Source organism: Vanessa atalanta, chromosome 25 (assembly GCF_905147765.1).
Source record: "Vanessa atalanta chromosome 25, ilVanAtal1.2, whole genome shotgun sequence".
Classification (NCBI taxonomy): domain Eukaryota; kingdom Metazoa; phylum Arthropoda; class Insecta; order Lepidoptera; family Nymphalidae; genus Vanessa; species Vanessa atalanta.
In genome coordinates, this window is record NC_061895.1 from 853,702 (window position 1) to 868,004 (window position 14,303).

At 32.6% G+C, this 14,303-nt stretch overlaps 1 protein-coding gene across 1 annotated transcript in view; it reads right to left on the reverse strand.

The window, feature by feature from the left end:
• LOC125073641 (vinculin) overlaps nucleotides 1–13,909 on the reverse strand; it is a 46,999-nt gene extending 33,090 nt beyond the window's left edge. Inside the window, exon 1 of the mRNA XM_047684534.1 lies at nucleotides 13,731–13,909. Coding sequence (XP_047540490.1) covers nucleotides 13,731–13,787 — 57 coding nt within the window. The 5' untranslated portion in view covers nucleotides 13,788–13,909. The remainder of the gene's footprint in view (nucleotides 1–13,730) is intronic.
• Between the last annotated feature and the right edge of the window lie 394 nt (nucleotides 13,910–14,303).

Below are 14,303 nucleotides of genomic sequence, written 5' to 3' on the forward strand. Positions count from 1 at the left end.
ACCGCGAACGTAAGACGTTAACTTTCGACAGCGGAGGTAGTTTTGAAGAAGCTTAGCCTATTTATTAGGTAATGTAACCTTTGTACTTTTGTAGAGGCGATTAATTAAGCAATTTTGTGACTTATCCTTTCGAGTAAACAAACAATGATGACAGAAAAATTAGTCAGTGTCTAACTAAACTTTCCAAACAATCATATTAATTTTATACATATTATATTGACTTGTTCCGGCTTGAAGAGTGAGTAAGCCAATGTAATAACATCTCAGTTGTCTAGGTTATATTTAAGGAATGGTTAATTTAAACGACGGCAACATATGGACAGTTTTTTGCCCTACCTATGCCCTAAAAACAACTACTATAAGAGCGTAAAATTCCTAGCAAAACTATGCAAGGCAAAATTCAATTTAATCCAAAATCTTTGGCCGAGAGCTCAAGACAACTACACTTTCTTCAAATAATTGTATAAGCCGTTAGGGGTAAAGCGGTGTATTGTTTATTCCCAGTCACTAGCAATGCGGGGCAGGATGGCGTTTATTGATTGATAGATATTTGTCGTGATTGTGTTGTTCATTTCTTCCTTCACATTTGTAATTAATGCTGTGATAAAGATAGAGCCTACGTGGACGCTCGTAAATCTTTACCAAAGAGTTCTCCGAGCTAGCACAGCCGAGTTTTAATATGTACAACTTGTGCCTGTGACACGTTTATATCTTTGTGTCACCAATCCGTATTTTATCAGCGGTGATAAGAGTGATGTGAGTGAGTGAGATAGTTAGCCCAGCAGTGGACCATTAATCAGTCTCTTATTTATTATAAACACAGAACTTAATTAATTATTCATCCGCACCCATTCAAATGTAAATAAAAATTGGTATTTTCTAAACGCGACAGAGTATTTACTGGCACGTTATTGTAAGCGACAGGTTCCATTAACCGTTTAACGTCACTGCAGTAAAGTCCAAGCCCTTGAAGACAGCGCCTTAGGTGCGGCAGACGCAGTGAAAGGGCGCGGCGTACCCTTGTTCGACCGCAGCTAACAGCATTAGATGACATACATATTTTCATTTATAGAACCGCAATATTCTCTAGTAGACGTTTAAATTTGGTATGGAGCAAGTTTGAACCTAGCTACTAAGAATTGGTCCGACACGGTTTGGACCCGTCTCGAGAAACTCGATATTAATAATCCACTAGGCCATCGAGACACTCGATACAAATAAATAGTAACTGCATCTAAATTCTGATTGTACTATTCGCCTGCAGTGCGGTTTGGTAAGAAGTCACTTCGTACACTCGTAAAATTTTAATAACTTACATACAGTCATACACTATTTTGATGCGTGTCCTTTAAATATAATTATTTCAAACAACGACGCATATCAGTTTTTGATATTTTTTAAGAGTTTTGAGTTTATATGGAATAGCCAATGAAATTTGACATAGACCATGAAACCCGAATAAGCAAAAGGCTAATTCGAAATTTATTTGAATTTACGAGTACAAAGATTTACGTGTACAAAGTCCGAGAAATAGCTAGGTCTACCAAACTCAGTTCAACTCAAAAGTCACCGAAGTCAATGGACTTGATTATATTCAGAAATAAGGTAATACTTTACTTGCTTCCCAAATTAGTCCCATACTAAATATTGTTCTAAATCTAAATTAATATAGTTAAGATGAAAGGTTTGTTTTTTTGAACGCGCTAATCTCCGGAACTACCAGTCGGATTTAAAAAATTGTTTTGATATTTGATAGGCCATTTCCTAAGAAACGCTATAGGCTTATTTAACGTCACGCTACTAGGGTCAGAGGAGTGTTTATCGCGGGTTAAATCACACGAAACAGCTAGTATAGAATACATATAGTATGATGAACTTAATCTGTATGTATTGTGATAACATATCAAAGATAAACGTATATTTTGTTGTAATGTAGTATGTAAAAATGGAGTTTCATACATCCACAAATTTACACGATATATACAGCTTAGGTATTTCCTCGAGTTCATTTTCAAATTAAAGGGCGCGAGACATAGACGGGGTGACGTTGATATTAGTCTTCCGTATGGGGGAGTCAATTTGAGGGCGTTGTTATTACGACATGATTACGAAATGTTACGCGTATATTGACGATTACTCCTCTCAAATATCATTTGACTTGGGAATTTTATTTTATTATTTCCTTCATTGCCAAGACAAAACAGAGCTGGAATTAGGGGATGGTTACCGGGATAACCGCCCGGGGCCTCCACAAAAGAGGGGCACGCACGCACAAAATAATTCCGACGAGTTAAAATTTTTATTTGAGTAAGTTGTGCAGAATTATGCAGAATGAAGATATAGAAAGAGTAGCAAAGGTCATCTGTAAATAAAAATTAAATTGTTTAAATTAATTTGTAAAATAATAACTAGGGGGCTCCACTCCTTTATTATGCCAGGCCCTCTAAATCTCTAAAGCCGGCCTTGAGACGAAATATAATAACATACTATCCAATAGACTGCCTTAATGATAGCGTTCTTTATCACGCAATCTTAGAACGTCTAGGGAAATATCGCACAAATAAAAAAAAAACACATCCAAACAACAACCAAATACGAACAAATACACACACATACAAAAACATATAATTCGAAATGTGATTATATTTACATACAGTAATCACACAATATTTAATAATCATTTGCCTAGTCAAGAGGTCACAGTTGATTGAACAGGAAAATATATCAAAGATGCAGTTTCAATACTCGAAAAGTACTACTCGGTCTTCCCTTCTTCTCTTACCCCAATCATATATATCTCTTCTCAAATCATATATCATAAATACAGGACAGGGAAAGGTCTTGGAACTATCCTGTATATTACATATGATTGATGCTTATTGCTTAACTATTATCGGCTATTTTGACAGGGAATCTGTTAAAGTGCTTATTTTGAATTTGTTTATTTAATAGGTAGTCGGAAGAGCACATGTGTACTGTTTACAGGTAATTTACTCTAGATATTGGAGCTTTGAAGAATATTGGCCATGGTTTACCCCGCCAACGTGACCAGTACCTTGGAATCTACGTCACTTGAAACTGTAGTTACACTGGGTCACTCCCCCTTCAAACCAATAATTTAAATCAATAATTTTTGCTGTTTGGCGGTAGAATATCATGAATACTACCTCCATAGATAAACTTGCACAAAAGCCTACCACCATGTAATAAGTAAAGAGTTCATAATTCAACTCGTGCGGATAAACCTGCATAGGTCGAAGGATATTATGCCACAAGTATGCATGTATTATATTATACACTTACACTGTGATTGTATAAGTTCCATAGATAAGAGAAAGTACAGAAGGTCGTTGCCCAGCAGTGGAACATTAATTGTTACTACTTAAACTAATATATACATGGAAATCCTTAAATTTCAATTTCGTGTTGATGAAGCTTCAAGCATCTTGGTTTCCACGTGGTTTGAGCATTACACATTATACACAAAAAATCTCGATTAAATAAACTAACAAACACCAACTCTGTTAAAGATCTATATATAATATAAAAATTATGACATTTAATAATTTACCAAAAGTATATAAAACACAAAAAGGTTAAACTGTGTTGTAGGCCAAGGTCGGCCATAATGCGACATTTCTTTGAGGTCAGAAAAACGCTAAAGGTACCCTAAAACCATTGAAACTCTTATAACCTACTCATAATATTTATATATTTAAAAACGACGGACGATTGTGTCATAGAAATAGCGTAATATATAAAAAAAATATATATTTCAATGGTTATTTAGCTACTCAGCTATTTGCGCGCTCGTATAAGTTTATTTCGGCAGAAAATCGGCAGAAATAATAAAGACTGTAACATGACAATTCAACTTAAATAAATATATTTTTACTTTTGATTGCATCAGAAGCGGCCAATGGCTGCGGACATTGAGACATGTAAACATTATTATTTTTTAGATCAGTACTTAGTATTTCTTGACAAAATAACTTGTCGAAATCTGCAGCCGTAAAATTTAGCTACTAAACCAATAGGTCAAAATATATATATATAATAGATAATACTTTTGATTCCAAATCACATTAAGCATTAAGAATAAAAACTGGCATTGAGATTATAATGTCATTAAAAATGTTAAAAATATTTTACGACCCCGCTTAAATTTTAAGTATAGTCCGTAAATCAAATAAACTCGTTACAGTTACTATGAAGGCTGTACTGACTGAGTTTCTGAGTTCCGAACCGGTAGCTTGACGATTTAAAAGTGCTTGAAAATGATATAGTTAGATTTTGATATTGTAGATACGAATGTATTCAGGGTGAACCACGAAATTATATAGACTAAGTTTATATTGGGTTTAGCGTTGAAGGAAAACATACTGAAGAATGGATTGAAGCGGCATGATAGAATAGAACCTTAGCTCATTAACAATCCGTTAGCTTATCTAACATACTAAACAGATAAACGTATTGATTACGCCTTAAGAAGTTAAAACATATCTTTGATGTGTTTTCAATTACAATCATATTAACCATTCGGCTTGCGGTCACAAAACCCACCTGTATAACGCTTACACAATCACGTGTCACGGAATATATAGGGCTGTCAAATATCCGGTTATGACCTGTATTATGCGGTTTGTACAGACCTCCGAGTGTAATTTCAAAACAAGAGTTGGTCAACGAAGGTTCTAACTAAAAGGCTATATGTAGGTTTAAAAATTTGGATACTTTCAATAAGCTCCAGCAAAAACTGACTCTTATATTTAGAGTTAGTGTCAAAGACGGTTATGTTCTGGCTGGAAGTCTTAGACATTCAAATAAAATCCTGAATAGAAGTTTGTATCGCCTGAATACTGGGTCAAATTCAATTACTTTGTTTTATAATACTAGAAATGTGTAAAAATTGTATTTAAAATTGGCAGCCCTACGAGCACACGATGACACTGGCAACATTTTCACAGGTCCAGAGCGTGGGATCTGACGAACAGATGGCGAGAAAAATAAGGACAAGGGCGATGAAGGCGACGTCAATGGTCTGTATCATTTTAAAAAACCACATCTACATGCCAAACCTGTTATTGCCTTTAAAATCGAAAAGGAGAAAACATGGATCAAGAGGTGACGACTGGTCCATCATTTTGGTATATCTTAAATGATGGACTGGATCACTGATCTGGATTGTACACAGTAAATACGAGTTACCAACCTGACACATGAAATAAAACACGTGTTAGTTAAAAGGAAATCACAAAAACAAGTATTCAAAATTTAGAAATAAATGCAAGAAAGATTTAGATCGGCGAAAGTCGAAAGTTTGCAAATCTGAAGAAGTAGAACAAGATAAGTTAGATCCGATGCTTTGGGATATAGATATTTGATGACAAAATTAGAATGTACTTTATTCGAGTAGGCTCTTGACCAATTAAAGTGTCATTTCACACGATTATATTAATCTAGCTTCTCCACGCTTTCACTCGCTTTAATCGTTGCTGTTTTGATGTTGTGAGTAGTGAAAAGTATAGTCATTTCCCTTTCTTAATAAAATTGCTATCTATTTTCTTTAAAACTACAGAAAAATCCTGAAATTAACGCGTGAATGAAGATATAGGTATATCCTCTATGCATCTAGCAGAATTTCTAAGCCAAACACAGGAATATCATTTAGTATTAAACAAAGAGCGCTTTATATAAATATGTTGCCTGAAAGGGATGTCCCACCCGGACCGGTAAGGAAATGGAGGAAACCGCGACAAAGGAAGACACAATAAGCTCAAGTACAAAGCTGCGTTAAGGAAGAGGAAAACGTAACATCCAAGCTTAGCCACTACTCCTAAAAAAAAACAAGGAAGATCTTATATAAAGTATTCCAGTAACTATTGTAAGCCTATAAAATATTTATAAATAATCATTAAAGGTTGTATAGCTTCTAACTATTGAGTTGTATTCAATCACAGAATTGTTTATAAAAAGGTAATGGATACTTTTTGGTTTGACATTTTTATAAATAAAAGTAGAGAAAGAATATTTTTGAATTCGACATGGGAATTGTGAATCTGGTTTGAGAAACGAAAGATAATGGAGGATTGTTACAAAAACTGGAAAATATAAATATTGTAAAGTATTAATAAATATTGTTAATTATTTGATGTTCCCGTTTACTTGAAGTTGGGTCTTCAAAATTTAAGGTTATATATAAGGTGCAATTTAAAAATAAAATAAGATTTTAGCAAGCCTCTCAGGGTAGGTACCTCCCATTCGTTATATATTATATCGCGAAGCACCTAATCAGTATTATTGTATTCTAGTTTGATGGGTGAATCGACTATAACATCTGAGTTTCAAAAGTTTTACACATTGGTAATGTAAGGGATAATTAATATTTTTTACAATTTCAGTTGATATGGGTAAAAGTAAAATATTTTTATCACATTTTCATTTTTATATTTCTCAGTACAGTATTTTATCTTTGTTGTTTAGTTATTATAATTTGATTTTATATAGGTTAGTTTGGTTTATATAAACTATATCAAAAATATTTTTGAAGGTCAATGTTGTTTACACCTTTAAAAACTTATCACTTTTAACGTTACCAACATCAGATATTAATTTTAAATTCTTAGTGATAAGTTGATGGTGTAACTTTTTCTATGAATAAAAATAAAAAAATGTTACTTTTAATACTTAATCATTTATTGCTTTTCACAATGTGGTTAAGTTTATAATGAGATCATCACTACTTATCGACCAGCAACATTGTAGTCGTCTCATTGGTCATTCTCGGTTCATTGGTTCATTCCTTTGCCGTAGTCGCTGTTTAACTATTAATTCATTTCCCTGATGCTATTTGGAAAACTCAAAGTACTTTAGGTGAGAATAAATCATTAAAGATATATTTATGTACATATGATTTATTTGCGATACAAATGTTTCCCTGAAATTTTCAGTAATAATTATGATCAAATTTCAATCACTTGGCATTCAGTGGTTATCTTAATTAATCATCATAGTTGTTTAATACTTAAATACTTTAAAGAATTAAAGGCAACACATGTTACGGATAACTGATATCAGAATAAACATGAGCTGGACTCGCTGGTAAAGCTGAAGTACGAAGAAGACGATGCACATTAATGATTCGTCACGTTCGGGGTTTTTTATTACGAAAACGCTTCAAACATGTCCTAACAAAAATATTACAATTTTATTGATAAAACTGGAACGAAAGAACAGAATTATTGACCAAATATACATATTTCTGAAAAATATGCAATCGAGCTGATTGATGGGTAGTGACTGAATTTTAAGTAATACAGTAAAAAAAATACATTGTTAGGGACAAATATGACTCGACACACACATGTGTAATGTTAGTCCTGTTGATAGAACTTATTTATTTATTTATTTATACTTTATTGTACACCACAAGATACAGATTAAAATATGTTACAAGAAAAATTTAGATATTATTGTAGAGTACAACGGGCGGCTTTATGGCTAAGTAGCCATTTCTTCCAGACAACCCAAACTTGAGGAGAGACTTGTGAAGTTTACTAGAAGAACTTGTGGAGTTTACTAGATGATAGTTGGATCAAATGAGCACCATTCGATTTTACATACTTCATTTGTTTTGATAGTTTACTGCTTTGGGAATGAGAACAATACTGTCACTTTAACACAACGAACACCATTCAAATATTAACTCGCATTCCTCTTGATAGAATCTACATTCCAACCAGTGGTAAGTTAAAAAGGCTATTTAAAAGGGAACTCTTAATAAAGTTTATTTTGATCTTAATCTATCAATCCATAAAACTGATCTTTATATACTCTATAGCGTATATTCCTAATAGACGGCTCGTCTATTTTAAATTATTTAGCACACAGTTATGCAGTTCTATTCTCGACTATTCCTGCTGGATCCGACCGGACAGTGCGGCAATTTCATATAATTGCCCTCGGAGTTTGCGGAATAGCGATTACATGCACGTTGTATGTTGAGAATGAAATGCTAAGACGTCGTAAATTGTACATCTTTTTAAACAGTCAAAGAAAACGACAGTCTCTCATTTATTTAAGTAATGGAACTAGATCAGTATCTTCTAATATCTATAAATACTGAAATACTACTATTATAAAGAAGGATTTGAGGAACAGAGCGATTTTTTTAATTCTGGCCAGAACAGTTAAATTCAGCGTAAAGTAAACCTTCGACGGCAGCAATTATCGACAAATTGATGACGACATATGAGTCATCGTATAGGTCATCACAGGAAACATTATTACAAATGCTACTCAATATAAAACCAAGTAAAATAAATCACGGCAGTTTGTCAATAAAATAATGGCAATAACATCACTGGCTGTCTGTGGGCGATCTATCGGTCAAAAAATAACGCAACAGATTACGAAAGATTTTTAACGATTCCAGTTTTAAATTTAGGCGCCAACGGTAGCGGAGATATCGCTGAAACCAAGAGGCCAGTTATGAGTCAACGGACAAAATTAGCGATGTTATGAATTGTATCACCTGCTCTTTGTTTTGTTGAATACGAGAATATTGATAAATATGTACTTGGATTGGCTAATTATTAGTTTATTTTGTCCTCATTGTGTACCAATCTGATACACTTATGAATAAACTAGAACTTAATTTTACAGTTCACAAATAGATCAAAGGAATTCGTAACGTTTTTGAAATAATTTCTGACATACATACGCAATAATAAATATAAAAATGGACTAGAAGAAGACGAGAAAACGATAAAAATTGAGAAAGCTAAGGTATGTAATATTTCTTTTAAGCCATAATCTTTTTGCACAAAATTTATAAAACCTATCTTACCATTAGCTGTAAAATACAAACCAACACCCCACGTTTTACGCCCATTTTTTTTTAAATTAAATAAGTTTTAAGTCTTTCCACAGGACGCAAGCTATCTTCAAAACAAATTCATTTGAATCGATTAAGCGATTTAAGCCTGAAGAGGTAACACACAGATTTACTTTCCATTAATTTATAATATTTGTATAGATAAAAAACTCAAATTAGAAATTCGAATTATCGTAATCGAATTTTCTATCATCATAATAAAATAACCAATTATATCAGTAGTGTATTTTATATCAATCTAACTAATAATATTGCAAGTACACGTTGTCCAGACCTATTCTGTGAGAACAAAGTCAAAACGCCGAATAACATAAGTAAAATGTTAGACTAATTTCCGTTGACTTCGACAAATATAACATTTAACATGCGAGTCGATTGTCAACATTTCACGAGTGAGAAACGAAGTGAGTTGCAGAATAGCAATATCTAGTTCAATACTACCAAGACCCAATTAAGAAGACGTTTGTCATACTCATCAAAGCTGGAGTTGGAACAATTTACCAATTTAAAACAGAACTCTCTAATTGGTACACGAAATAATTCGCAAATATGGTACCTACTCTTTCAAATCTTCCAATATATAGGACTTCGTTCCAGTTCACAAGTGTATTAATATTTGTCCACAATTGTAAAATTAAAAAAAAACAGATAACGAGGAAGAGGTCCAGAGTTTCACCTATATTTTTCAACGCAACTATGATTACGACCTTGCTTTCGACACATGAAGGGCAGAACACAAATAGCTTGGACAGTTTCATCACCGGATGTAAGCCTCTAGTCACTGTTGCGGCTCTAATTACTGTCACTATGGTTTTAAATATTATATTTATTAATGTATCAAGTAACCTAAATGACCATTATCTTGTGGTTAATAATACAATTACAATTAACGTATGACTTTATCTGTTTTAAAAAATATTTACATCGTTTAACATTTACGTATTTAGTCTAAAATCAAAGGATTTTTTAGGATAATCATTTGTAGAAATTACATTAATAATGAAAGCATAATTATTCATATTATAGACGATGAAAAAGCGTGGAGCTAATACTTGTTGACTTCCAAGCAAGATATTTTATACACATATATATAATTGTATTTATCTAACATAAATATGTATTTTAAATTTTGGAAAACAGTAACTATTGACTTTCTTGACGGTTGTTCTCGGTAGAATCTACATTTCAAACCGGTAGTAGCTTCATTAATATATAATAATTTACAAAATGACGATTCGTAACTGCTTGTAAAAGCCTAGATGAATAAAGTGAGCTTTGATTTTGAGTACAATTTAATAGGATTGAGTGCAATAAAGTATAAATAAATAAATGTGCAATAATATCATCATAACATATTAGAACCTTGTCACAATGACTGCAGTTACGTCGCGGCTCATAAAGCATTGTCCATTATGCTGATATGACTTAATTTGCCAACAGCTGCAGTAGGTTCCCGCTTCCTGTCTGGTATGAGCCACTTCATTTATAAGGAGTACTTTTGACCCATGAAAATAATTGCATAATTGATTTATGAGCGATTGTCTGAGTTTTTATCAAAGATCGAAATATATTAAAATTTATTTATATATTTTTTATAAATTGGTCACCGGATGGTTATTCTTCATCAGCGCTTATAGAAATTGGCGCTGTGAGAAATATTAACCATTCGCTACAAACATCGCCATACATTGAAGGGTTAGTGAGCCAGTGTAATTACAGGCAAGAGAGACCCATGGTGGCGCATTGACTATGTAAGATATTGTTAATATTTCTTACGGCACTAAAGTCTTTGGGCCAAAAGCCAATGGATAGTAAGTGGTCACACTTACTATCCATTGGCTCACTTGGTCAATGATATCATTTCTATGTTTCAACATGTTTTTAGTATGTTTAGTAGCATTTTATACAGATGGCGTCATAGTCGCTCAAGACCGGATTGATGCGGTATTTTGAAAGCTTTGCCACTGCACTTAGTCGGATGTATAGTTATTGAAATGTCACCTTGAAGACGACACACGAGGGATTCAATTAAGACCCATGGTATTAGAGATTGTATCTCACTATAAATATAAATTATACTACTTAATTATATTGTCCCTTTGATTAAATGTTCGTAACGAAAACCTAACATAATTTGTTCTATATATTTTATAAATGGTAGTGCTTTGGGCGAGTCTGGCCGAATACCACCATCTCTCAATCTACCGCCAAATAGCAATTAAGTATTATTTTATTCGAGTTAAAAGCCAGTGTAACAACAGGGACATAGCATCTTAGCTAGGCATGATAGGGTACAATGAGCTTATAATCTATGTTTTTAAGGTATTGAGAGGTGTAGTCCATAATGCTAATGTATTAAGACAGTTGAGTCTGTGCGCCCCAGATAGATATGTGTGGCGGAGACATCGACCGTCGTTGCTAGCGGTGCCCAGCGGACAGACCAAGTTGCTCAAGGAGGCGCTACTGACGCGCACGTTACGTACCCTCAATGTCATAGCCGACAGCCGATAGCCGGGTGGATTTGTTTTGTTGCAGCCTGACTGTACTCACAACTATAGCCACTTGGACTATATCATATTTAATGTAGAGACTTATTTTAAATATTGTTAATAAAAGTGCTGTAATATCGAATTAGGACAATCACGTCCTGTAATATGTATACAGTTTTGTATAATAAATAAATAAATCTTAGCTTCTAAGGTCGGTGATGCATTGTCATTGTTAGGAATAGTTAATATTTCTCACAGAACTGGAGTCTATGGGTGGTGTTGAAAATAAGATTCACTCTGTCCTACATATCTCATAATCCTATAGAAAGGCAATAAGCATATATCTTGGACGGAAAGCTGTACCGTGCACTCACATTTTCACACAAAAAAATATTTTGTACACAATGGTGACTGTGACCTCAAAATGTTCAATACACTATAATCATTATTTTATAAAAGTATGCTTTAAACTTATTAAGTGGAACTGTAATAGTATCTGCATGATTTAATCGTAGAATCTTGAACTACAACATCCAAACTTTGTTCATGAAAGATATATATCAGTAAGTAAGACTTCAATTCTAATCAGATATTTAAATAATATAAATATTTAATTATCTATGATATTGAAATAGCTATTAAAGATGTTCTGTTGACGCAAATATGACATAAAGTTTAAAAAGATAAAAGATATCAGTGGTATTAAGTGGAACTGTAATAGTATCTGCATGATTTAATCGTAGAATCTTGAACTACAACATCCAAACTTTGTTCATGAAAGATATATATCAGTAAGTAAGACTTCAATTCTAATCAGATATTTAAATAATATAAATATTTAATTATCTATGATATTGAAATAGCTATTAAAGATGTTCTGTTGACGCAAATATGACATAAAGTTTAAAAAGATAAAAGATATCAGTGGTATTGGTAACCAGTGTTTACGCAGCAAACGTAGGTAGTCCGATATGGACTTCTAATGCCGTCAACATCTATCAGCGGTCATCAGTCTCGTGAACAAGACATTCGTAGATAATGTCGAAATATCGAGCTCCAACAAATAAAAATAAAAAAACATGGTAAATACTGTTAGTAATAAAAATAACCATGTTAATTTAAATTAAATCTTATATAAGATAAAAGATAGTATTTTAAAAACTTCTTATTAATGTGCCATATGCATATTTGGAACAAATATTATGCAAAAGATATTCTGTCATAAAAATTGAGCAGTCTAAATGTAAACCATAAAACAGGCATTGTTTACCAGTTTAATTTAATACTTTAAATACCCCAAGAAGGCACAAATATCCCCATTGTGATTAGTGACTTAATTTAATATTTTGTCTGAGTCTAAATTTGAATGGACAATTCAGTAAATTTTTTGTTTCTTTCTAGTTACTAACTGGTTCGGTGTCACTCATATTAAATCTTATGTTCTGTGTGGGTCATAGTATGTTGTTATGAAGTCAATAACCATTCTCAACAATTTTCTGTACATCCATTTGCAAGTTCATTCAAACAAAAGTCAATCACTTATTGACTATTTTAGTTATGTTATTTCAAATACATTTTTATTTAGCTTGTTCTTATTTAAATCTGAACAAAGGATACGTTAGCAAACATTTATTTACAACCTGAAGTTATACCTGTGCAAAATTTGTAAAACTTTACCTATAGCACATAAACCGTTGCATTAAAAAAGTACTATGTTTTTTCCAGGGACACAAACTATTCACATACCAAATTCCATCTAAATCAGTTCAGCAGTTTAAAGGTGAACAGGTAAAGGACAGACTTACTTTCGTAATTATAATATTAGTATAGATAATAGATATTCATATGAGAAGATATATTTAATCCTATCGAAAATCAACATTTACAAACTTTGTCTTTATTTATAATTCTTTATCTTAATTACAATGATTAACCTTTGTCTAAATCCTTATATGATATTCCGTGGACACTTTACGCGAGTATGGTAATGCCAAATATAGTAATTTCGGCGTGTTTTCCAGTTACTTTTACGTAGATGACATAATTCATCGCCGCGATAATAAAAGCAAACGTAAACAATAAACTTTACATTACGGCTCACACCTACACACTTTATCTCGATGTTCTCCTTTATTTAAACTTGAAATACTTTTCTTATTTACTTTATATTTTTTACAACAAATAATTTTCAAGCCGAAATTCCTCGTGAAACAAATCGACCAACGGAATAACTCTGTTTTTTGAGTTAGCAACTGTTTTCAACGTGTTTAAAATGAAAGTGTATCTTATATTAGGTTAATTTAAGTTAAATCTACTGAGAAACTTCTAAATATAGTATGACTCACCTGTTGAGCCACCGGCTCTAAAATGCTCTCGATTATCTTAGTATGGAACACCGGCATGATTTATGGTGTTAATACATATATAATATAATAAATGAAACACAACACGGCATTCACAAAATAATAAATAACACAAAAAACGCGAAACACAACCAAGCCTCGACCGAGACAGAAAAATACTGTGTCAAATGGTGTGTCATGTGTAAAAAAAATAATACGTCAAAATTCCAGCGTCAAAAATAGAAAATGATTCGTACTGTCACTGTCATTTGAATATATTTAATTGCTTGGAATCTAGCTAATTTGCTCACAAATATATATTTATTACTAATCAGAAAAATACATCGGAAGTATTTAAAATTAAATATGATTTTCAAATAAATAAAGTAGAGATAAATATTGAAATAAAACTAGTTTTAACGGGCGGTGTCTGCCCGTGACCACGAACACTGCAAAGTGCTCGAAACGTCGGGATGTTAAAATAATTAATATACGCGATTAAATCCGTTAAAAACTAGTTTTATTTCAATGTGTAATAATCGCGAAAATCTAAGACAACATTAGAGATAAATAGAT